The sequence below is a fragment of the Letharia columbiana genome (assembly GCF_014066305.1).
Source record: "Letharia columbiana isolate WasteWater2 chromosome Unknown Sc0000004_s0, whole genome shotgun sequence".
Taxonomy (NCBI): domain Eukaryota; kingdom Fungi; phylum Ascomycota; class Lecanoromycetes; order Lecanorales; family Parmeliaceae; genus Letharia; species Letharia columbiana.
The window spans coordinates 154,492-178,354 of NW_023501040.1; the positions used below are offsets into that span (position 1 = coordinate 154,492).

The 23,863-nt window shown below is 45.6% G+C and overlaps 7 protein-coding genes across 7 annotated transcripts; 3 read left to right on the forward strand and 4 right to left on the reverse strand.

Annotated features, from left to right (window-relative positions):
* Positions 1 to 3,213: 3,213 nt before the first annotated feature.
* On the reverse strand, positions 3,214 to 7,929 carry HO173_002059 (uncharacterized protein; the record flags this gene model as incomplete). Its single annotated transcript, XM_037303995.1, has 5 exons — positions 3,214 to 3,485; positions 3,540 to 4,081; positions 4,131 to 4,360; positions 4,416 to 7,436; positions 7,495 to 7,929. 5 exons carry the CDS (start codon positions 7,927 to 7,929, stop codon positions 3,214 to 3,216), a joined length of 4,500 nt encoding a protein of 1,499 aa, XP_037168790.1.
* A 992-nt stretch (positions 7,930 to 8,921) lies between these two features.
* On the forward strand, positions 8,922 to 11,129 carry HO173_002060 (uncharacterized protein; the record flags this gene model as incomplete). The annotated part of the gene is made up of 2 exons (XM_037303996.1): positions 8,922 to 10,427; positions 10,482 to 11,129. The coding sequence occupies 2 exons, from the start codon at positions 8,922 to 8,924 to the stop codon at positions 11,127 to 11,129; spliced, it is 2,154 nt and encodes a 717-aa protein (XP_037168791.1).
* Positions 11,130 to 11,347: 218 nt separating this feature from the next.
* Positions 11,348 to 12,145, reverse strand: HO173_002061 (uncharacterized protein; the record flags this gene model as incomplete). Its single annotated transcript, XM_037303997.1, has 3 exons — positions 11,348 to 11,498; positions 11,556 to 12,064; positions 12,119 to 12,145. The coding sequence occupies 3 exons, from the start codon at positions 12,143 to 12,145 to the stop codon at positions 11,348 to 11,350; spliced, it is 687 nt and encodes a 228-aa protein (XP_037168792.1).
* Positions 12,146 to 13,029: 884 nt separating this feature from the next.
* Positions 13,030 to 14,058, forward strand: HO173_002062 (uncharacterized protein; the record flags this gene model as incomplete). Its single annotated transcript, XM_037303998.1, has 3 exons — positions 13,030 to 13,214; positions 13,514 to 13,655; positions 13,705 to 14,058. 3 exons carry the CDS (start codon positions 13,030 to 13,032, stop codon positions 14,056 to 14,058), a joined length of 681 nt encoding a protein of 226 aa, XP_037168793.1.
* A 33-nt stretch (positions 14,059 to 14,091) lies between these two features.
* HO173_002063 (uncharacterized protein) lies at positions 14,092 to 14,598 on the forward strand (the record flags this gene model as incomplete). Its single annotated transcript, XM_037303999.1, has 1 exon — positions 14,092 to 14,598. The coding sequence occupies one exon, from the start codon at positions 14,092 to 14,094 to the stop codon at positions 14,596 to 14,598; it is 507 nt and encodes a 168-aa protein (XP_037168794.1).
* Positions 14,599 to 15,261: 663 nt separating this feature from the next.
* On the reverse strand, positions 15,262 to 17,103 carry HO173_002064 (uncharacterized protein; the record flags this gene model as incomplete). The annotated part of the gene is made up of 5 exons (XM_037304000.1): positions 15,262 to 15,981; positions 16,043 to 16,654; positions 16,708 to 16,800; positions 16,859 to 16,996; positions 17,062 to 17,103. 5 exons carry the CDS (start codon positions 17,101 to 17,103, stop codon positions 15,262 to 15,264), a joined length of 1,605 nt encoding a protein of 534 aa, XP_037168795.1.
* Positions 17,104 to 17,898: 795 nt separating this feature from the next.
* On the reverse strand, positions 17,899 to 18,729 carry HO173_002065 (uncharacterized protein; the record flags this gene model as incomplete). The annotated part of the gene is made up of 4 exons (XM_037304001.1): positions 17,899 to 17,906; positions 17,965 to 18,211; positions 18,269 to 18,403; positions 18,490 to 18,729. 4 exons carry the CDS (start codon positions 18,727 to 18,729, stop codon positions 17,899 to 17,901), a joined length of 630 nt encoding a protein of 209 aa, XP_037168796.1.
* Positions 18,730 to 23,863: the final 5,134 nt, after the last annotated feature.

A 23,863-nucleotide genomic window follows, 5' to 3' on the forward strand; every position in this document is an offset into this window, starting at 1 on the left:
ATCTATTGATTACCTAACCTTTCTATAGCTGAAAGATATCAAATATAATCTCGTTACCCTGTATATAGACTGACGTACTACGTTCATCTCGCTGCCGACTACCTCGCTGCCAACTACCTCGCTGTCAACTACCTCGCTATCCGTCTCGTATAATTCCACCTCTTATAGCCTTATCTCTTATAACTTTATCTCGCTATTTATCTTATATAGCCTTATCTCTTATAGCTACGGTTTTAAAGTATATATTAATAATAGTAATCTTCTTCTCTTAAGCTATCTAACTAGCAGTAATCGATATATTATCATATCTACGTTCACATTTACATTCGCGTCCGCGTTCGCGTTATACGCCTATTCGTATATATTATTACTTCGCTAAGATAGATATTTCTTTATTTATTTAAATTCTAATAATTTATAACGTATAGAGTTTTAAAAAGTAAGTTCTATATATATAAATAGTTTTATAGAGTTAAAAGATTTACTCTTAAGGCGCGTAATAGCGGGTTTATAAATAATAAGTAGAGGGTTTATAGACTATTCTAAATTCTTTAATATTTTAGATATATTATATATAAAGAAGACGACGAGTTTTTCGAAGCGTTAATGAGAATAAATATCTTTAATCTTAATAATTTTAGCGCTTATTTTTATTCTCGTCTTAACTTTATAAATATATAATAAATTAAAAATTATAGTAAAGATATTAATATAAGAGTCTAAATTATTATTAATCTTTTTATACTATTTATAAACTCTTATAAAGATCTATAATATTATATATATAATAATATTACGAAATAGTAATTTTTATAATTTAATCGATATAATAATCTTTATACTTTTAAAATTAGATATATACTTAAATCGCTAACGCGTTAGAAGATTATTAATTTTATAAATTATCGTTTATAAGTCGCTAGTTAAAAACTTTAGCTCTTATTTTAAAATAGTATAATTATCTTTACTTTTAGAGCTAGCCGTATTAAAGAAATAAGATTTCTTATTAATATAATATTAAATAAACTTTCTTTTAAATAGTTAAATTTATATATTAAATAGATAGTTATAAAGTAGAGAGTTATATACGTTATATATCTCTTATAAAGACTTTTATTCCTTCTTAAAAACTATTTATATATATATATATATTACGCGTTTTTAATAAATTCGAAATTTCTTCTAAATCTTTTTTATTTTAAAGTATTACTTATAATTAGTAATAACGTTTTTATTAATATATTAGATATATAGTATATATTCGAAGTTTAAAAGAATAATATAATAAGTATTAATTAAGATTATTTCGCGATTAGTAATATTAATAATAGAGTTTAAAATATTAAGCTTAAGATATATATTTTAATATTATTAAAGTATTTATATATAATTCTTCTTTTTTTTTAATTAAAAAGTAAAAGATTATATAGAATAATAAGTTAAATATAATTATATCGATAATAATAAGTAATAAAAGCTTATATTTATTTATCTTATAAATATAATTTATAATAAGTACCTCTTAGTTAACTCTTAGTATTTTTTAATATAATTTCTTAAAAAAAAAGAATATATAATTTAATTATAAGAGTTCTTTAGAAATTTAATATAGTAGTTATTAAAATATAGCTATTTTATTAATATTTATATCGATATAAGTAATTCTAGTTCTCGTCGACGAATTATAGTCTTTATATTATAGATATCTTATATCTTAAAGATAAAATTCTCTTCGTTATTTTTATAATATAGATTTAAAATAATCTTATCTAGAGTCGTATAACTCTTCGTACGCTTAATAATAACTTTCTCTATCTTCTTAATAAGAGTAATCTAGTAAAGAATAATATATATTATTTATAGAGTAATTAAATAATTATATAACGCGTTATATATCTTAAAATATTAATTATTATTAAAATAACGCTTAATTATAATTTTAAATAAATATTTATTTAAATAAGAGAATTCGTAAATTCTCTTCTAATTAATAGTTATTTTTATTTTATCTTCTCGAGTATAGCGTAGTTATATCTTACTTATAATACTCTTTTTATTTTTTTTAAAATAATATATAATAATAATATAATCTTTTAGATAAATAAGCTTTTAAATCTTATATATAAAACTCTCGCGAATAATATTTAATAGATCTTCTAACGATAATAGTAGAGTTATAATTATTTAATTAATAATAATAAATAATATAGAAAATAAAAATATATTAAATTATAAAGAAGGCTTTCGGCTCTATATCGGCTATATATGAAGTTTATATCTTATATAGCTAGCGGTCGCGTGAAAGCTATTCGAATCTGAGAGGGTATATATATATTAAAAGGGGATATACGTATATTACAAGCCTATTTATAAAGTTCTTCGTTAAAAAAAAAAAAAAAAAAAAATTCTACGGGATTTTCTACGGATCTTATCGCGAATTCTTTTTAAGGAAACTTCTTTTTTATACTTCGAGTGTTTCTTAGAGTAATTTCTCGAGTAACTCTTTAAGAAACCCCTCGAGTAACCCTCTAAGTACTCTCTAAAGTATCTCTCTCGAGTACTTTTAAAAGTATATTATCGAATAATCTCTTAAATCTCCCTCGAGTACCCCCTAAAGAATCCCCTAAAATATCCCTTTAAAATATTTCTTAAAGAAACCTCTTTAAGTATCTCTTTAAAGTCGCGGGAAGGATTTTTTTTTTAAGAAAAAAAGGTTGGTTTTAGTTTTGTCGTAGTATCAGCCCTTATCCGCTGTACTCGTGTGGAATAAACGTTCACGGCTGTACGAGGAATCAGATCTGAAGGAAATGTCACTGTGTATGTTGGATACGTATCTGTCTATTCAACAGCTATCATTCTCAGGGTGAGGCTTCTACTGAAAGCAGCATCCCTCTCTACGCCCTAGAAAAAGAAGTCAAGCGCCGAGAACCACCGCATCAGATGGCTGAGTACGCAAGTACAAATAGACACCAGTGCCGCGACATTCTTCGTGAGATCTAGCCCTTCGCCCTCCAATCAAGCGGTCACAAGTGACCAAACCTTCTGCAAGGATAGCAGCTTCCACGCCTTCCCGGTCAAAACGCCGCCCATGCAACATCAATCAAAGTAACTCGCTCAGGAAACATGGCCGCAGATAGGAGTATCTAAGTCGTTGGCGGATGTATGTACAGGGAGACGCATGCAAAGTAGGCCGTATATCGGAGCGTCGTGATGCTATCGCAAAGAGGACTGCCCATGTCGTGCTTTCGAGGTGTGCACATCCGAATGGCTCGACTCCACCCTCGTGAGAAGAGCTGCCGAGGTAAAGTCGTTACTTGCTTCGTAGCTTGGTCGTATCTGGTCCATCGAACTCCGCATTCTGTCGAATGATGGCCTCGGTCGTTCGAAGGACACGCGAGGTTGCTCCAAAGACGACTTGTGCCCAGTGTATTCGGTCCCATCACTGCCGGTTTGGCTGTGGGGGTTGTGTGTGGTGCCTGTCGCAGCTACCGAGGGTGGGTAAATAGGTCGTTCATCATCTTCTAACGGCGTTCGCGTACCTGGGGCCGCTTTCGCAGGCTGAGAAACATCGGACGAAGCTGCTGATGGCACTTTTCCCGGCGGCACGTACGCCTCATACTTGTCCAGGTACTTAAACCTCCCTTGCCGAATCTGTTCTCGGATGATATCGACGTCCATGGGGAAATATATCTTCTGGAAGGACTTGATCGTGAATCGGGGCATCAGACATATGCTGACCGTGAGTAGCGTAAGCACCCAGAATGAAAGCTCGCCATAGACTTCGGGCGCCGCCTTGTAAAATTGATCAGAGGAAGAAAATGCAGTGTACACCCCAGTCCAGAACCAGATCAGGAGGATACTGAAGGAAACGAGCAACAACATCAGCCAATCCCACCGGTAGGTGTTCAACAAGATGTAAAGGTTGACGACTACGATGGTCGCCGTGGCGGTGTACACGCCTATCCTCTTGTTGTCGTTGAGATCTAGACCATTGCTGGTAGTGAAGGTGGCGGGCCTAAACAGCAGGTATGGCATGAAGAAGCAAACCAGTGATTGGTAAATTCCATCGAACATGTAAAGCCTACACAGGGTCAGCAAACACGTGAGAGCAACGGATACCTCTCACATACCAGAATTTCTTTTGGGACCATTCTTTCCGCTCAATGCCTCTCCGGTAGAGTTGCGGAACAGCTAACGAAACCTTGTCGTTTACGTCCTGATCGAGTATACCCATGAAGATCACCGCAAGAGATGTAAACGCTAAATTGACGAGCAGGATGTAGGTGTAGTCGAAAAGGTAAGAGCAGTCGAAATTGTTGTATATCTGATACCAGAAAAGGGCAAACGTCCAGACAATGTTCTAAAAGACCAGTCAGCGCGTTGACCAATCAGCCGTGCGGCTACTTCATGCGTACCTTGTAGAAGAAGTTGGCAATGGTCTCTGCCAGACGTCGGTAGGACCAACGGCCGTGCACGAGAATCAGTCGCTGTAAGAAGCGGAACTGACCGATGGCATAGTCGGAGGACATGACTGCCTGTCTACCCTCCTCACCGGCGATCCCAACGCCTACATCGGCTTCTTGTATCATTGCCACATCATTCGCACCATCGCCAATGGACAAAGTCATCACGTCCAATCCATTTTTGACCATCTGAACAACCGCCGCTTTCTGGGCAGGGCTCACTCGGCAGCACAGAACAGATTTGCACATCTTGCAAAGCAGCAGGAACTTCTGGCGCAGCCCCTCCCCGAGGACCAATTTCAAGGCATCGCCGTCGATGACAATAGCGTGTGTAGGTCCGGGCGGCTCGTGATTTTTGCGAGCGGCCTTCAGTTCTTCGTCCGAGCCGGTGATGTTGAACGAGGACAGATGCTTGTCCAGCTCCGCCTCGGCGGCTCCAGGTGAGTCCTCCTGCACCTTGAACACGATCAGGTCCATCTCGTTGCTGAGAAGATTGCAGGAGAAACCAATGTTGATGGCCGTCTCTACTTTGTCACCCGTGAGCACCCAAAGTTTGATACCGGCATCCGCGAGCAGAGCGATGGTGTCCGGGACACCATCTTGCAATCGATCCTCAATTGCCGTTCCTCCAATGAGGTCGAGGTCCCTTTCAATGGCGTCGGAAACAATCTCAAGTTTGTCCTCTCTGTCGATGATGGCCGCTGCGGCAAGGTCGTGCTCCTTGTTCCAGACTTGATATTCTTTCTCACCTATTTCCTTTTGTGCAACGCATAGCGTTCGTAGACCCTCACGAGCAAACATCTCGAGATGTTCAGCGGTGACTTTCCTCAGTTGCTGTTGCTCTCCTCGCTTCAGTCGTGAATAGATGACGCTGTCGGCGCCTTTGCAGAATAGCACAATCCTGCCGTCGGGCATACGTATGATGGCGCTCATACGTTTTCGAGACGAATTGAACTCGAGAGTGTTAAGCACCGTGTACTCTCTTTCCTCGCCCAGGATGTTCAGAATGATACCGTCGGTGGACCTGCCGATCACCGTGAAACCACAGTCCCGGGCTGTGGCCACCAAAGCCGCTTCATCAGGCGACTGGGCTTTGTACTCGATCCTTGGCGGATCCCCCGGTGTTCTTTCGGTAATTACGGTATGGCAAAGGGCCAGCGCAAGCATAAATTTCTCGGTCGCCACTTTCTGTTCCTGCCCGGACTGGCCTTCCAGGTCAGTGACGAAATCAGGGGCAACGAATGTTAGCTCATCATCGTGAAGATAGGGATTGTTATGCATCTTCCGAAGGTCCTTCAGCATCTTGATACGATCCTGAGCAATCTGTTTATGCGCTTTCGCCCCCTCTGCCTCGGTGTCTACACCTTGGCGCCTCTGCATGCCAGCCTGAGCCTCGGTATAGGCCTCTCCATAAGGAAGCCCGTTGATAGAGCACTTTTTGAATTCCATAACATTCTGAGTCAATGTTCCCGTTTTGTCCGAAAATATGTATTCGATTTGTCCAACATCGTCCGAAATGTTCCATGACTTGGGCGTACAGGGATAATCGAGCTTCTCGTAATACATAAACGTATCACTATAGATGAAGAAGGCTTGAGCAGTCCTGATGATTTCCAGGGAAATGTATAGCGATATGGGGACCAAGTTCTGAAAGAGAATCACAGACGCCCAGAAGGTGATGAATCCGTCCAGCGAAGGTTTGCCCCCAATGGAACCGAATTCGAAGTAGTCCAAGGAATTGTTGCCCTGCGACCATATCACTCCGTTGATAATACCCGAGAGAAGGCACATGAAAAAGAGGATGACAAAGTTGTAGATGACGTCCCAATTGAGTTCCCTTGCAATGCGGGACCGTTTACTAGGAGTCATGCCAGAATTGAGCATGATCTTTGTTTCCCGTCCGGTGAAAACGACCACCCCAAGAACCCACTCGGTATTGCGGAGGGTGCATCCACGGAGGAGAAGATTGTTGATAGAAATCGGTTCCGCCATTTGGGTCCCGGGCGCCGCAGGACTTCTGGTATCCCTTTGTACCCATCTTGCCGCCCCACTATATTGATATAGATTGGCTTGAGGCGCGTCGCTTTCTATCACGAATTCCGTTTGCTCGCAGTCCTTTGCATGCTTGATCTTGCGCCCACTATGCAAAGCTTGTCGCACCTTCAGGTTGGTTTCCCCATCTAGACCTTTGGTCTCCACGTAGCAAGCACCGTCAGGATCAGAGGTAGACAAGACGACCAGGTCTGCCGGTATCTGGTCGTCGTTGTATATGCGCAGAAAATCTCCCACTTGGACATTTTTCCAATGATCCTTCTTGAATTTGGCCTTCCCCGGGACACTTTTCAGCGGGTCTATAAGGTTACCATAAAACTTTGCTGGAGCAGGACCACTCTCGCGTTTGGCTCCATTCGGAGCAGCCAGCTTGCCCTCAGCCGTTTCAAGCACGAGATTATCGTCTTCGTATGAAAAAGATGTACCGGGACGCTCTCCCGGAGACAATCTACTACTCTCTGTCACACCTCGCTGTCCCGGCTGCGGGGATGGTACTGGTGTCATCTGGATCTCGTCTACATCCCCTCGGCTTTGCATGGAGTGGAATGACGTCCGAGAAGACATCATTGAATTTCGAGTCCGCGTCGATTCGCCGGAAGGTCGTGCTTCATTCAAGGCTCTTTCGGCGTTTGTTTTCTCGTCGCGAGACTTTCTTCGGCTTTTACCCTTGAAGAACCTGAAGATTTGCACGATCCCGCGAGTCGTGGCTTTCTTGATTTTACGCCATAATGAGACGTTGTCAGCGGAGCTGTTGACGTTGTTCCATTCAACCAGACGATGAACTGGGGAGTTGTTGAGCTCGTTGTCGAGTACGGTTCTGCGCCAATCCTCTATAGCGTCTTTGACAGCAGTGACAAATAAAATGACTATCAAAGGCACGGAGCCTAAACCAGGGTTGGAAGCACCAAATATGCTGAAGAACTGTTTGACGTGACACATCAGCATGGTAAGCCGTGACGGAGTGAAGCACGTTCCTTACCGCAAGAACGATGACGAACAGGAAGTATATATTGGCGATGTTGTGGAATTGGAACCACAAGTTCTTTGGGATGAAGCTTAAAGGGGTGTACTTCGCTGTACGAATCTTGTTTCTGGCGTACTTTGCCAGAGGGCGCCCATCCTCATCCTTTGCGTCGTCCGGCAAGGGAATGTTGAAGAAGATTCTCCGCCTGGAGTCTTCTTGGTCGCCATTCTCCGTTGAAGTATCAGTCTCCTCTTGTATGCCATCTAAGTGCGAACCTTCCGCAGACTCCCCTTTCTTCTCGCTGGAACCCGTCTTTCTGTGATGTAGCCTGTTTATTATGCTATGTCTTTTTTTCTGCTCATTAGCACCGGTGATACGCTGTGTCGCCCATCGAATTCGCTTGATAGGATTAGAGACATTACTATCTTCCTGGTATGGCTGAATCGCCATAGCGACAAGACCGGGTCCACTTGATAGTGATCATCCAGGAATCCCCGTAGCTTTTGGACCTGGTAAGATGATATGTACCCCACCAGCGCAATCTCAGCGTAACATCTTTCAGACTAGGTTGAACGAGTGAAACGAAGTATTGAATCTTCCCACACGAGATGATTGTTTCAAAGCGAGCGAGAGTGAATTGTTGTCCGATATTGTTACCGGCTGCGGCGACCAAAATTCGGAACGGAGGGTCGGCTTAGAGTCGTTGCTAGTAGAGTATCAAGTGATAGGTTTTAGGGGAAGAGACAGGACTTTCATTGGGATTGCGAATCTCGTGTATTTTAGATTCTATGGATGTTCGCAGAGGCGAGAATTGGATAGAACAATGACAGTGGTTGAGTTGACTCTGAAGGGTCGCTGACGCTGACGCTCGAGGATCCTCGGGCGATTTGTAAGTTTTGACTTTTCTGCCCGGCTCCGGGTGGAAGGTGTCCGAGATATGTGAGAGGACCTCCCCAATTTTGGGGAGTCAAGTTGATGGCAGCTACAGAGTATGTGTTGGGCGGCGTAGCTGATGTATCTACTAAATTCTCCTCTATCGCGGAACTCTCAGCTGGCCAGGAAGATAGGTCTTTGATTCAGGCCACCTAATTACAAGTCGAGCGTACGAGCTTAGGGGCTGTAATTACTCGTAAGGCTGATACGTGTAAGCAACACTTTACTCTACGTTATCCTTCAGTTGGAATGATCCAATCCAGGCTAGACCTGCCTCCTCGGCTCCGTTACAATCAGTAGATTCGGTGCAAATGCTGAAGCACCGAAGCAATTGGAGTAAGAATTATCTGTCCTCGGGAATCGGCGATTCTGTGGAGCGGCTTGGCAGCGCGTGATCTTCGTGTGTACAAGTAGAGTATGGGGCGCGACGCGCTAAAGCCTCACTGAAATAATATCAAGCACCGAGTGATGATTGAGCCCCAGCAAGGCGCCAAAGACCGGCTGCGACCATGTACAAGAACACCAGTATTCTTAATTACTTCAAACCTTTCACAGAACCGCTTCGTCGGAATAAACGTCCACTGCCCGAAGACAATTTGGAAGACCCACGAGCAATGAAACGATCGCGTTCGATCACTCCGAAAGAAAGTCAAACGAAGCAGGCTCTTGATCGAGAAAGGGACCACTTGGGACGGGGCCTACACGGGACATTATCGATGGTCACCTCGAGGAGCTCAAGCAGACAGCCGTCAGGTCCCCAGCATGATGAGGAGCCCATGGATAATGCTGGGATCTCATACATACCCCCTACGCCCGTTTTCAAAAACTCAACGTCGCGAAATGCCGACGTCCGTAGTTCGCAAGGTACAATATTAATGAGCAGCCAACGTGAAGTGAAGAATGGGGAGGTAGTAATCCGAAATTCAGACGACGAGTCTGATTCGGATTCTTCACTCGAGGATCTAAATGATCTGCTACTAGTCGAGGGCCGAAAACCTCGGGGAGAAGCGTTAGGCCCAGAACCGCAATCACCTGCCTTGCCTCTAAACAGGAATGCCGAGGATGGACGTCGCACGAGTACCAGGCGCAGAAGCAAAACTGACAAAAAAGCTGCGCCGTTACGTTCGCCTGTTCCTGTACAATCCAAAAAGTATAGATACGATCTCGAGTCGTTAGCAAGACACAGGCAACAAGAAGAGGCGTCTGTCGAAGACATTGCCCAAGCAAATGCGATGCTCAGATCATTCGAGCAGCAAAAGGTATCTGTCCGTGGGAATCCGAGGGCTGGGTCTACAAAGGGGCCATTCGATGCAGCGTACATCGATGTAGTTATGAAGGAGCATGGGGATGAAGACGAAATATGTAGGCTCAAGGCCGCAATCCAGAGGACAGAAGCATTACATCAGGACAAATCCTGGTCCTTTTTCGATGAGCAGGGGGAGGAACCTCTATTCGAGCAATCGGATTTTCCTGTCATTGAGGATGACCGTCTTGGACGCATTTTCGGGAAGACGTCCTCGAGGCAGCAGGCTTTTCTGAGTGGGTACGTCGGCGAACTTGCGATGAAGGACAACCTGCCAGAGGAGATCGTACTTTGGATTATGGACGCGATATGTCTCGAGTCAAGGGACGACCTGAGGTGTTCTTACACCGCTACACTCACAGGTGCGTCAAGACACATGGCCTCGGTACTCTCGCCGGAACGCATCGATATGCTATTTCGAAAGATTGGAGCCACTGCTGCAGCGCTGGACATCGAAGAACCGGTCATTCCCCACGCAGCGTTGTCGCAGAGCATTGAAGCTGTCAGGCGGCCAAGCTTGTTGTCGATTCTAGATCTCTTCCAAAAACTAGCAAGCGAATTAGGTGCTGAGTCGAGGAGACATCTAATCTGTCTTTTATGCCGTCTTGCATTGGACCATTCCATAGCCAACAGCTGTCACATTACCAGTGCAATTGAAGACGCACTTGCAAGCCTGATTGAGTCAATCCCTGAGCAGGGTCTTCATCATGAAGTAGGTGATCAAGACATATAAGAGCAGTACTAAAGCTGACAACAATTCCAACAGCTTCAGGTGGTAAACACCACAGCCTTCACGTCGATTACGGACACAACTTTGCGCTTACGAATGCTCCAACATGTACCCGCCTCTTCCCATCGATTGGTCCTACTACGGCGACGTCTCGCGCTCGCATGCTTTTTCCGAGACATTCGACATTTGAGCCAGCAAGCAGATGTTACAATCAATCTCGAAAGTATCGCTCGTCAACTCGAGGGTCCACAGTTCATGACCAGTAACGCAACGGATTATGGCGAACTCGCAGCTGCAATTGGAATCCTTAGTATTGCCATTGACTGCGGTGATCCTCCGTCCTCGCCTTGCGCCACAGAGAAAGAGAGGGGCTTCAACCGTGATATCGATGTGCTGTCCTTCAAGATCAAGTCTATGTTCGCAGACATCGTCGATACAGGCGCCTCGCACATGGCAAGGACAGAAGCCAAAGAGGTGCTTGAAGCCTTTCAATATCGGCTGTCGTACGGTGTCCGAACGAAACCTCCTCCAAAGAAGTCTTTATTTGGAGACTCCACAGTCGAGGATGCTGCGAAAAGGCAAATGATGGAGACGTTTGTCGAAAAGGGGACGCAAAATACGTCATTTGCCCTGCCGGACAGCTTGCAAAGACAAGGTCAATTTAGGACTGTGGCAGCCTCGTAGTGAAAGTGCGCGAAAGGCACGGGGAACGTGTACTGTAAACGTCCTGCCAGTTTGTTTCTTTGCGTCTCTTGTGTCTGGAAATCATATACGTGATACCATATATCCGACCAGAGTGCAATTAATGTTTTACAATGACAGAAACCCTCCCAGCAGAGCCAATCACTCTCATGGCATGATCTATAAGCCAATGCAGGTTTACAAGTATCGTAGCCCAATAATCAATCGTAAAACCTACGGTTCTCATTCTTACCGAACAGAACTGTCCGGACCATGGGTAATGCATCGGTCTCCAGTAGCTTTAGGCGTTCATCGAGAGTGTTGTTGATATCGATCTTACCACCTCCGCCCACGATCGAAACACCTCCCGGCCTATTCTTCTTTAGTACCCTTCTGGTAGTAGCATGTGCGAAGGAAAGGAAGCCATACGATCCTTCCGGCTGCGGATTCTTCTCATCCAGCTCAACGTTGACATCCTTCTCCAGGTTCTCCTTATACTCCTTCTTCGCGCCGTTGATCGCCTTCTTCACAATATCGTAGTCGACCTTCCTTGCTCTCACTGTCACCTTGTCTTCATTCAAGGCGTACAATCCCTCCAGGATCAGCCCCCTGCACATGCCCTCGTATTTTCCCTTATCTTCGCTGTAACTTGCCAGCTTGTCTCTCGCCTTCTCGAACAGCTCATCGAGCAACTCTTGTCTCGCAGAGAGCACCTTTATGCGCGTCTTATTGGCAAGGGTTGAGCGGGTGATTTGCTGCGACATGGATGCCTGCTTGTGTTTTTTGGCGTACTGTGAGTCAATTGACGATGTTTCTTGGCGGACGAGCTTTGATTTCTCAATTGCAAACTCTTCGTCGGCCTTGATCTCGATTTCTTTGGCTTTCTCGAGGGCTTCTTGGCGAATGAAGGCAGTCATCTTCTTGAGTTCACCGGCCACCTGAACCTGTGCTTAACCTCCAGGATGCAGGCTGGAATTGGGAATTAAACATACCTGATCGTCCGACATGGCGTGAGACATCTTGTGACCTTAGATTTGTAGACAAAGGGGGAAAGATGTTCAAGGTAGGATGGGGAGAAGCAAAGTCAGCACACTGGGCGGGCGGTTGCCTTGGGAAGTACTAGTACTCAGTGGCAGCTTGGGACCCGATACTGTGTAGCTTGGATATCTTTGTACCCAATGAGCGTGAAGAAGGTCTGGTCAAGGAAAATGAATAGAAAGGATGGAGTGCAGCATATTTGCTTGTTCTTGTCGCAGGAGGCAAGGCACTACAGTACCTACCTAGACCGGGGACATTAAAGTACCTTAGTGTGGGATCTGGGCGCAGCCGCTAGTAGCAGCTCTAGCCCTGTTTTCGGAAGGCGGCCGTGTAGTGGAGGACTCTACAACTGTTTCCTGGGAGCGCATTGATTGAACTTTAGGTAGCTCTATTGGGGGGCCATTGGGCCCAGATCGGGCTCGGGTCGGGTGCCATTCCGAAGCAGATCTGGGGCATTGTTCAGGCAACCCTTCAGCCGGGGCGTTATCCGAGATCTTAGGCGCAGAAGTCTCTGGACTTTGCGTGCAGAGCTCAGAAAGTGAATACAGGAGGCGATTCATTTCCTTTTCCACGACATGCTGACCCTCCTGAGCAGTCTCAACCCAAGGTAGTGAAACGTGTACAACGCTCACTTGAACATGAATCAGTAGAGGTCTGTGAGCACATACCTTGACTTCAACAAAAGATTCATGAGCATGTCACTTCGGTCAAAACGTAACATTGCTTCCTCACACCCAGACCCTTTCACTGACACTTGATCATGTCTACCGGTCGCTAACTAAAGCCTACATTCTATGCTGTTGATGCTCTAGTTCCTATCCTTCATTTACTTTGGCATCTTTGCTGCTTCAACAGTTAGATATCAATGTCTGCTCCCGGGGGAGTGGACCCGAAATCAACTGTGTCCGAATTCTCGGACTTATCCAAGATAGAAGCATCTGCCTCCTACCACTTCAACCCCGAATGCGAGGCGAATGGCCTTCTAATTAGACCCAAGTACATCACCTCCGATGATATGTGTGACGGTATCAATGACGATGTCACCCTCCTGTGAGTTCAGTCTCTATTCCACGTTTAAGTGCTCTCTGCTTTGGCGTCTCTCCATTTTTCAATATGGCACCACCATCGTCGAATCCGACGGGTCAACTTCTCCTTCATTCTACGCTCTTGGTTGTACTACAATAAGGATTCTCTGACAGCATTCAATACCATGCTCTGGTTGTGCTCCTTCATAACTCGTCATGATTGCGTCCCACTTCCCAAGCATGCCTTCGCCATACGTGCGTAATTGTGAAGGTTCCTGCGGTCATTATTGGGCCTCACCTCACTTCCGCGCGACCCCCTTGCAGACGCTTCTTACGTGCTCGCCAATTTCATGTTCAAAAAGCACTCCACTTCTTCTGGGCGCCATGCCAAGCGCGCAATGACAGCAGCTTCGTCAGGTTCTATGAGAATGTCGATGTCGTTGACTACGAAGAAACTCGCAAGCTTGTGTGTCATGTCCCCCGAACGTGATTATCATTCTCTAACACCGCTGCAGTTCATGGCCTGGACGGGTTGTCGAGACAAGCGGGGCTTGACCATTTGCCTTTTCGATATGAAATACCTTACTTCCAATCTGGGAAGTTTCAAGAAGTCCTGCGATTTCTCATCGATTGCACAACCAACACCGACAGGATTGCCTTCTGCGGTGACCTTCCGCGCACTCGCCGTGTTTGAAGGCATGGTCAGATCTGTGTGGCCTCTTTGCTCTCGAATCCGCAAGAGACCGAGTCCAGAGGTACCAATCTTTCAAGCCACAGTCATTGCCGATATCTCGGCGGTGTCCCTGATGCAGATCTGGTGGATCAGAAGTTGGCTCCAGCTTTTTAGCAAGCTACTCGCGGATGCCTAACCCGAACTCTTAGATCGTGTAATCGTGAGTTGAATGGATCCGCTCCACAACCGGGTCTCTGCAACAAAGCACCAACACGGAAAGCATCAACACGGAAAGCATCTAACCGACAATAACCAGGTCACTGGTGCTCCGTCATACCTCTCAACGCTCTGGATATGGGCCAAAGAATGGATCGATCCTCTCACAGCTTCCAAACTCATGATGCTGAAGGAAGATGAAGTGTTGCCAATATTGGCAACGTACATTGACGCTGCCAACATCCCTAAAAAGTACGAAGGAGAATATGGCTTCGAGCATGGCCGGCAGCCAGATTTAGGCCCGGCAATCGATGAGATTGTAGACTGGCTGGCGCCATGTAGCAGCTCTTTCACTGCAGGATCGATGAAGCTGGTCTTCTCTTCCATTGAAGTGAGGCTAGCGGCGGCGGCGGGCAGCATCGACGGTACTCAGAGGACTCTCCTGGCGGGAATCGTGCATCCAGACAGGTTGGTGACCACGCAATCAGATGATGCAGCTGGTGGTGCTAACAAAATGTAATAGCTTCGATCGGCGTTGACCAGTGAGAACATCAGAATTCAGAATGCTCTGTCTCGAAAGACTGTCCACTATGGCAGCAGACACCCTAGAATCTCTTGGAGCTTCAGACGGATAGAGATACGTCCAATTGGTTGCTTAGATTGTGGAGTGGACAGATGGTTCCCCGTCTTCAGCAGTAGCAGCATGCATGTGCTTTATGGCTGGAGGCGCGATCAATCCATGTCATCAGACCCGTGTAATTGGAAAATTGTAATTAGAAAATTGTAATTAGAAAGCCTGAGCATAAAGCTTCACTTGAGGCAAGGACTAGTAGATTATATCCATTCGACATGCATAGACACTTTTACCAGTTCAAGCATCCACCGGACCGCAAAGAAACCCCTGAAACCTCTCACGTCTACACAGGTCGCTTGGGCCAGCGACGGCCAGAGCACCGGGATTTTTTCTTTGGAGTTAACGCTGTCTAATTGTCTTGTTGTATGGGTAATCATACTATCATTACATAGATATGCGGCTAGGGGGAAGCATCGCTTTCGTCTAACCGTTGGAGTCCTGTCGATAATGCACGGCTCAGACGCCACCCAATGTCTCTTGTATGTACGCAAATAGTAGTTCAAAGACATTCCTCATTGTGCCTTAACGCTCTTGCCGTCTCTTACCCTGTCAGGCAGTATCGCCACTCCCGTTCCCATTGCCATTGCCATTGCCATTGCCGGTACCCTTCCCTTTACCCTTCCTTTCCTTTCCTCTCCACCAGTTTTTCAACTTCCACCAGCCGCCCAATGCCTCTTGCGACGACGCTGACCTTCTCCTTCTTTCCCTCTCCTGGGTCTCCAAAATCGGCGTTGAATATCTCCTCTTCCTGTCCCTGTAGCTCCTGCCCGTGCCAGACCTTGCTAAGAGCGCCGTTGATTCATCTGGACTTTCGTCCATGGGATTTCCTCGAGATGGTAGTTTTGAAGAAGGGGTGGATCGTGCACTGCTCCTGAGGCGTGAGAAAGGTGACACTTCGGCAAGAGCATCGTCTTCCAGCTCTTCCCATATCTCTTCAGACTCTGTCATACCCTTTCTGCGCAGACGCGTGATGCTCAACAAGTCGTTATTCTTCATGGTAGGCGTGCGAGGATCATTAGAAGAGGAGATGCGGTGAGAGTTGCGGTGATTATTGAAGGGCGAATCATTGCCATTAGCTAGGTTTGCCTCTTCGTCCATCTGGGATTCTGGAGTGTTCCCCTCCGCTTCGGAGTCGCTGTCGTCATCGACGAAGCCCATGCCCGGAGTAAGCGTGTTTTGAGAGACGGAGAGTCTAGTTGCCGGGTCATTGTTGAGGCGCCAGGAGAGAGCGAGAACGCCGATAAGGAGAATGACGGTGCCTAGGGCAATCTGCGGCGGTGTTAACGGTCTCATAATCCAAAGGAGAGAGGGCCTAGTAGCGATGGCCTACCAGAAGGGCGTGAAGGAAAGAAAGTCGTGATGATTGATCAAAGTAGATGAGGCCGTCTAAGATGGCAATGATATTGTACACGCAGAAAACAAAGGGGTATAATATGCTAGTGGAGCAAAGTTTCAGGCCGCGATGCAAGTAGTAAAGTTGAGTAAGGGCGAGAGCAAGTAAGCCGAGCAGAATCATCCAGGACTGCCATCGGTTGAACTCATTATGTCTGTCCACAATCGTACGGACAAGCAATTCGACTGCTGATTTGGCGACCAGTAGAGAGTGTGCAGACAGGATTCCGCTGACGGCGCCATAAGCCATGCCCTTAAAGAGGCGCATCCGTGGACTGTGGCTGGTCCAGGGATTCATGTATTTGAGAGCTTTCGCCCCAGCAATGATGGCTACCACTAGGATAGCTTGGCCGATCATCCACAGAATGAACTGCCGCCTTTCCAGAAGTGCAAGAAGTTGGTCGAGATTATGCGCAGGTTCTCCGATGGCTCCGAATATTGCAATCAGCACAGCTCCACCGCAGACCAAGACTGTGCCTCCGAAAGACCATCGTGTGAAAGGCTCTCCCAGAATGAGAGTAGCGCAGATAGAGTTGAACACCAAGCCAGACTATGAAGCCATAAGCAGTCATCCTAGGACTGGAGAGATTTCGTCAATCATACAGCTTGCAATGTTGATAAAACCGGAAGAGGTAGGGTGGTGATCTGAATTGTGCTTCCAGCAATGTTCGAAACTATGAACATGAGCATACCAAGCTTGAAAAGAAGAGTCAGCCAGAAGCCCCACGCTGAGAGGTATGCTGCCTCCACGAACCTGCCATCTCCGTCGTCTGTGCGGCGGCCGACGGGGGTCATTGGGGTCTTTCTCATCCTCTAATATGTGCGACTTTCGTTGCAGTGTGAGGCCCAATGACTGGACAGAAGTGGAGATGAGTCCAACGAAGATACCGATCTGAGAAATTCCTGTGATTAGTAGCTGTACCACGCCTGCCTCAACAAGCTATCCTTAAGACTTACTACGACGCTGCCTTGCGGCGAAAGGCCGCCAAGCTGACCCATACTACCGCATCGGAATGATGAGCGCAAGAAGTGTCCTTGTCTTCAATCGAGAAGGATCCGACGAGCAGACCTGCATGGTGGTCTTGAAGCGCAAAGTTGCGAGAGGAATCGTTTTGACGCGAGCTCCGACAGACAGCCGAGCTCTTTGGTACGGAAGATCGCCGCTACTCGTAATGTCCGCGTCTGTGCTCGAGAAAACACCGTGCACTACAGACAATCTACCAAAGTCATGTAATACACATCAAAGCTGTCTGAATTTTGATGATGAAGATCTCTCTGTGCTTATGGCTACATGTGCAAAGGATTTTCTCTTGTGCTCTCAGTTGGGACTCATTCTCTCTCCACCATGTCTGCAAGCAAACTCAGCTATCGAAACCCCGAAACCCCGGCGCAGCCTGTGCTCGTTATCGCAATGGTTAAGAAAGCCTGATGACCAAAGTTCTGCGGGTACGAGGTGACCTGGTAGAAGAGGAGTGGTACTAGTAGGTTGATTGCTGATCAGAATGCTCAAGCTAGAAGATAGACCATAGTTGCTTTCGCAGGTACAAAGTTAATCATCCTCGCCCATCTATTTGCAGTGGCCCTAGTGTGTGACGTGTAAGTGTCTCGCCCATGTCGAGGGCCGAAGCATGCATGCATGAGAAAACAAAGCAACCAAACACCTAACATGTTTGCGCCTAAACTCCTCCTGCCCCATCGTGTACTTGCGCCTGCTTTTCAGGCATGTCTTTTGGATTAGTACAGGCCGAGTATCGATATTCCATGTTCCTCCCTATTTCCATTCATCGCAATCGTCTATCGCTCTAGCAGAACGCATCTCAGCATTCGCTCTCTAGGATGAGGAGTTCTGCTGCATCATACCCTGTGGAGGCATGGGATAGTGTCCTCCGACGCCTTGTTGCTGGTTCTGCATGTATTGCTGGTATGCCATTTGGTGTTGTTGTTCAGGTGTCATTCCGTAACTCGGTGGCATCCCGCCGCCTCGAGGCATGCTTGCCTGTGGAGCTGGGATTTGCGCGTGACTGACGTCTTCAGGAGAGTCGACGGTTGATTCGGCGTCAACGCCATTCTCGTTCCCCGGAGCGGGCTCGGGCGCATTGAGGCACGCCTAGAGATCGAGCGTTAGGACGAGTGTGTGTCATGATGGACAGATCAGGCAACATACCTGGATCAGGTTCTTGCCCTCGGGCTTTGTGACGAGAGGTTGTAGCTTGGGGGTTGTAAAGGTGTATACTAGTCCAGTCTCGGAGACGACGAGGAGCAGGACTTGGGTGCCGGTGAGGACCGAGAGCTCATAGGCCTGGGGAGAGCGATGAGTTAGCACTGAGTTGGTAGCGTCTTGTTCTAAGAGACGGCGCGATGGCTGTTTGATGTTGCCAAGCATACCTTCTTCATGATACCGGCTTTGCGCTTCGAAAAAGTAATGTGCCGACGAGACTTATCCTGAATGAATTTGATGTCAATCTTCCTCCTCTCACGTCCGGGCTTGTCGTCGTCATCATCGTCGTCGTCGGCGGCGGTACTAACGCGAGGACGCTTGATGCCTCGAGGGTCGGCGCCATTCCCGTTGCCGGTCGCGTCGTCGTGACCGCCGGGGGAGGCATTGGGATCAGCAATGTCGGCCATTGCTGAAGTCGAGTTGAGAGAATTGAGGTAGAAATGAAGAGAGTAGTGGGTAAATGATTGAGTTCGACCCGATTCGGTATGGAAGTTGATATGTTTGGATTAGGGTTACTGCGTTGGGTTAGAGAGAGCGTGCTGTCGTCAAAAGCTCCTCATCGAGAAAGGGTCAAGTTTGGTTGTTGGATGGAGACGAGGACGGAAAGGGGAAAGGAAAGAAGGGAGACGCTTGCCTTAATCTCTGTATGACTAAGCGGGAAGATAGCGTTACTTTTTAGTGGGAATCCCGAGTCATGGGGTTTTTTGGGGTTTTTTCTCTCTTGGAATGTTGTGTTTCAGCCCGAATTTGGCAGAGAGGGAGGGTGTGACAGATTTTGACTTTTGTTTTTTTTTGTAATTTTTTTGTTTTTTTTCTTGTGGAAATATTGCTGATTTGGTGGATGAGGAAGGGGATGGATTGGGGGAAGGGGGGGGGGGTGCCAAGGGCAATAGACTTCAAAGTCAGGATCGAAGAAGGAAGGAATTCCCTTGGATGGGGAAAAGCAGTTTGTTTGAATATGCGCGTGGGATCGAAAATGGTAAGAGGAATACTTTAAAGGGTTGGGACTTGGGAGACAGGGTCTTGATAAAGGCAAGGGTCGGAGAACACTAAGGGTCGAAAGAGCGAGAAAGAGGCTGAACTACTGCAGTATTATTCTTGGCTTCTTGGCTACTTGGCTTCTTGGCAACAAGGTGGGGGTTGTGGGAAAAGCTTGGCATGCACATCCACCCAAAATCCCCAAGTGGAAATGTTCGGTCAATAGTACCTCTCGGAATCTAGATCCTTCCGAAAGCACTTTTGGCGATTGCTGGGAGAGCATGATGCTGTCTGGCTAATAAGTAGGAAGTAACATCAATCAGAGCCCATAGAGATTCAATCTCTTCCGAGTCTGCCTTTTCTGCCTTTCCTTTGCGCCGGAAAATACACTCTTGTCCTAGTCAGTGCAAGACTGCACTTTTCTTTCATTGATAATTCTAATCTTACATTGGTATGCATCGTACCGATCCTCCTAGCGGATTTCCCGAAATGCCTGTCGAGTATTGAGAGGCTTACGCCAGAGCCTCGGACGAGCAGGATGCTTGTGTAGTTGTGTCTTACTCCGGGAAACCCGCATTGGAGTAACCTAACGCAAGTTCATAACCCCAGCACACACAAATACATATTTAGACGGAGCGGTCTTCCGCTCGAGCCCACAATTCCGCCTGGCTCCATGAGAACAGCACTGTTTCCCCAGCTGGTCAACGCGAATGAGTTAGCCCTGACTGTGAATGTGGATACTTTCTATTCGCTTACAAGGATTAAAAAGACATGTTTTCCCAGCTGGTCAACGTTAATGAGTTACCCCTGGCTCTGAATGTGGACACTTTCTATTCGCTTATAAGGATCAAAAGACATATGATAACCCCTTCAATTGTCTGCAAGGCTTTCTAGACGATTCTCCAGACGCTTTGAAGAACATATGTTTTTTTTAATGACGGCTTTCTTGGTACAACAGCCAGCATACCGGTACCCTTCACATCGATCAAGAATCAAGAAGACTCACGAGGCGAAACAAAGCTTGGGTGTTGGAAAAGATGGAGCAAGAGTCCAGTCCAGTCTTTCACGGAGAGACTTAACTGCTGTCAACACCCTGATCAGACCGTATGACCGGATTTTGATGGGCCTCGACCGACATGCCCGAGCAACGGCCTACTTCAGCTTGCGTCGGGCGTAGGTATACCGTACATCGAGTAGACATTGATTTAGGAAGCTAAGTCTCTTAAGGCCCGCCATCGACACCGACAACCTCATCTCCGGATTGCTCCCACCAATTCCCGCTGCATCGGGGTCGGTAGACGTATTACGTCACCAAAAGAAACCCTGGCTGGCGCCAGTCGCCCCTTCAGGGGATCCACATTACCGGTTGGTGATATCAAAAAACCCTGCCCAGAGTACATGACAGCAGCGAGGGAAGAAATACAAATCCCCAAGTGCGTAGTCTGAATCTGTCTAGGGTGCCCAAAAATGCGACAACCTAGGCTTCGTGTCATGTACGAAGGCTCTTTACCTCGAAACCAAATGCGTTGATCGCCCGGGACCGTCTTCGGAAATACAACTGAGGACGAACTCATGATGCGCGAGAACAGAGGCCGAGATTGAGGAGTCAATCGCGCTGAAAGCAAGGAATGCCTATCTGTGCTGCATGTTTCCACCAAAAAGGATCCGATTTCCTTGGGAAGAACCACGTTTCTTCGGGCCCATCAGGTTCCTTGTCGCCGAACATCGAGAGCTTCCGGCAACTCCCCTAAACGTCGACAAGGGGATTTAACAATGACTTGGAGCCACCTTCCGTTATGGGTAAGGGCGTTGATTTTTCAGCTTGTTGACGAGAAGAGTCTTCAAGCATCGTGCAATTCCAGCAATGATGGGGTTTGGAGATTTGACAAGGACGTTCAGGTGAATACAAGTTCTCACTTATCTTGGTCTACCGCTTTATCAACCTTCGCCTTGATGTTTCTGTCTTTAGTAGAATCCAGGAACGCGTGTATACCACTCTAATGGGAAAGAGCTTTGCTACCTGCGCGTTTATCTTGAGCTTGGTGCGACGCGAGTGGCTCGATGTGGATTGCGCTTGAGGGTCTGTTGTAAGAGTCTTGACTTGACCAAGTAGCTTTGGGGTGGTGAAGAGGGAATTTTGCTGTCAGCAAGCGCGAACAGTGGGCTGGGAGGATGGCAAGCAGCGAGATCCAGCTATTCAAGACATCATCGGTAAGTTTAGCGTTCTATCACGATGGGCTTTGAACAATGGTAACGTTGAAATTTTTGTCTTCTCATGAAGCGATGCAGAACTTGTTCATTAGAGCTGCAAAGAGCGGCTTGTCGAAGATTGAGTGTGCGCTCGTCTCCGATTTAGTTCTTAGCTAGAGGAAACCGGCACGGCATACATTCCCCACCTTTTGTCGATTGTGCTTGCTCAGAGATACCCTCGGCCTTTAGGCTCTAGCCAGCCTTCAAATACGCTGTAACTTTCCAAGAAACGCGAAAGCGGAAAGGCGCAGCCACCACAGCTAGCTCTGAAACACTTTGCCCTCGCTTTATCTCCATAGCCTCAGACCGAATGGCCGACGACAAATGGGGCTTACAGTTCGGCAGAGGTGAGTAGATCCTAAGTATATGCACTTTGTTCGACATACAACAGACTATCTCGAGAGATCACGATGAAGCTCGATGGCGGAGATGAGACGATCATAAAGGCTGGTGACTACCTACTGCAAAGAGGAACTATGCATCAGTGGTACAATCTACCTGGGCTATAACGATATATCGTTTCATGGAGACAGTATCGTTACACCCAAATTATCGTTAAGCCTAGATTTGCACTAATTACTACTGAAATACGCCTAAATCGATGCCTGCTTTTGGCAGAAGCCTTACGAGCTCTGATTCTCTCTCATATCGATTCAGACGTGTGATTAGTACATCATCGCCGTCGTTTTATTGTTCCTCGTATAATTGTAGACGTTCCAGTAGCTTTAGGGCCTCTGAATCCTTCTTCAAGAACCAGGCCTGAAGCGCCTGTATCTTACGCTTACTATCTGATCTAATCGCATTATATAGCGTAGGTCTCGTCATTCAGCGTCAGTAACTGCCCGGCGTCGTTTTCGAGTAGGATTAGACGGTGGGAGGGAGATGGTGCCCTAGAACCACTGGAATCCTGTTTCAATAGCGGCGACGATAGCGAGGATACATTGTTTAGGGCCATTAGATATAACGATATTACTGAATTTACTGGGTAAATGCTAACGATATCGTAGTAGACAAGTTATCGTTATTCTACACCAAAATAATATTGCATGGCTGTGCAATCGTTACAACCATATCGTTATGTGGCGAATCGTTATGGTGCTGTACAACCAGACGAAGGAACCCTGCCGAATCCTGGTCGTCGTGGGTCACAGAGGACGGCAAGGAGTTGGATGCGTACTTCCCGCCACCAGCGAAGAAGGAATGATTCAGTGGTGGATTGCGAGTGTTGAAATTGAGGCCTGTAGAATTCAGGATCTTTTGTGTCAGTCGATTCGTATCCTTTGACTGTTCGCGCCGCGGTCGATATATATGCGTCTGCATTTGGAACTCCATCTTGCCCGATGTGTCAATTTATTCATTTCACTCTTACTTAGCGAGAAAGAAGAAGAAAAAGCTATATCTTTTTTTATTTCTATAAGATATATAGTCTAATATTAAAATTTAAATTACGTAACTCTTAACGCTCGTATTATAATTATACTCTTTCTTTATAGAGCTTTATAAATTAATCTAATAAATATCTATTAAAATATATTATCTAATTAAATTAAAAGATTTATCGAGATAAGAAAGATTTACTAAGACTTAGCGATATATATATTTATAATACTCTTTATAGTTAAATCTAATTAACTAAGTATTTTATCTATTAATATATATAAAAGAATAAGATAGAGCTAAGCTATAAAATCTTAAATTTATATATATAATTAATTATAAATTTAGAGTTACTACGCTCTTTAATTAGATCGACTAAATTATCGCGAATAAATAAATTAATATTCGCAACTACTAAACGTTCGTAACTATTAAAAAAATAGATATATATTATTAATATATAAAATAACATCTTTATTTTCTATTAAAATTCTAAGATTTTTTTCTTTAATTATAGAGCGAAGATTGCGCTTTCTAATAATATAAAAATTCTAAAATTTAATCTTATAATTATTAAAGGATAAGGACCTTAAATATCGCTTATTAAAGTTCGCTTATTAAAGTTCGCTCTATTAAAATATAAAGATAACTATAGAGTTTTATAAAAGAAAAGAGCGACTTAATACGAGCGCGCTAAGGCGTATTACGTAACGTAGTCATATAATTACTAAGACGCTAAGAGTTACGTAATTCGAATTTCAATACTCTTCTTTATATATATTCTTTTATAAGCGAAATCTATCTTAGAGATCTTATCTATATATAAGGCGGAAAGTAAATAATCCGTATAAGAAAGATTAGCCGAGTATATTTATTTAAAATCTATTTAAAATCTATTAAACTTCTTAAATTACTTTTAAAGTCTATTAGTATTAT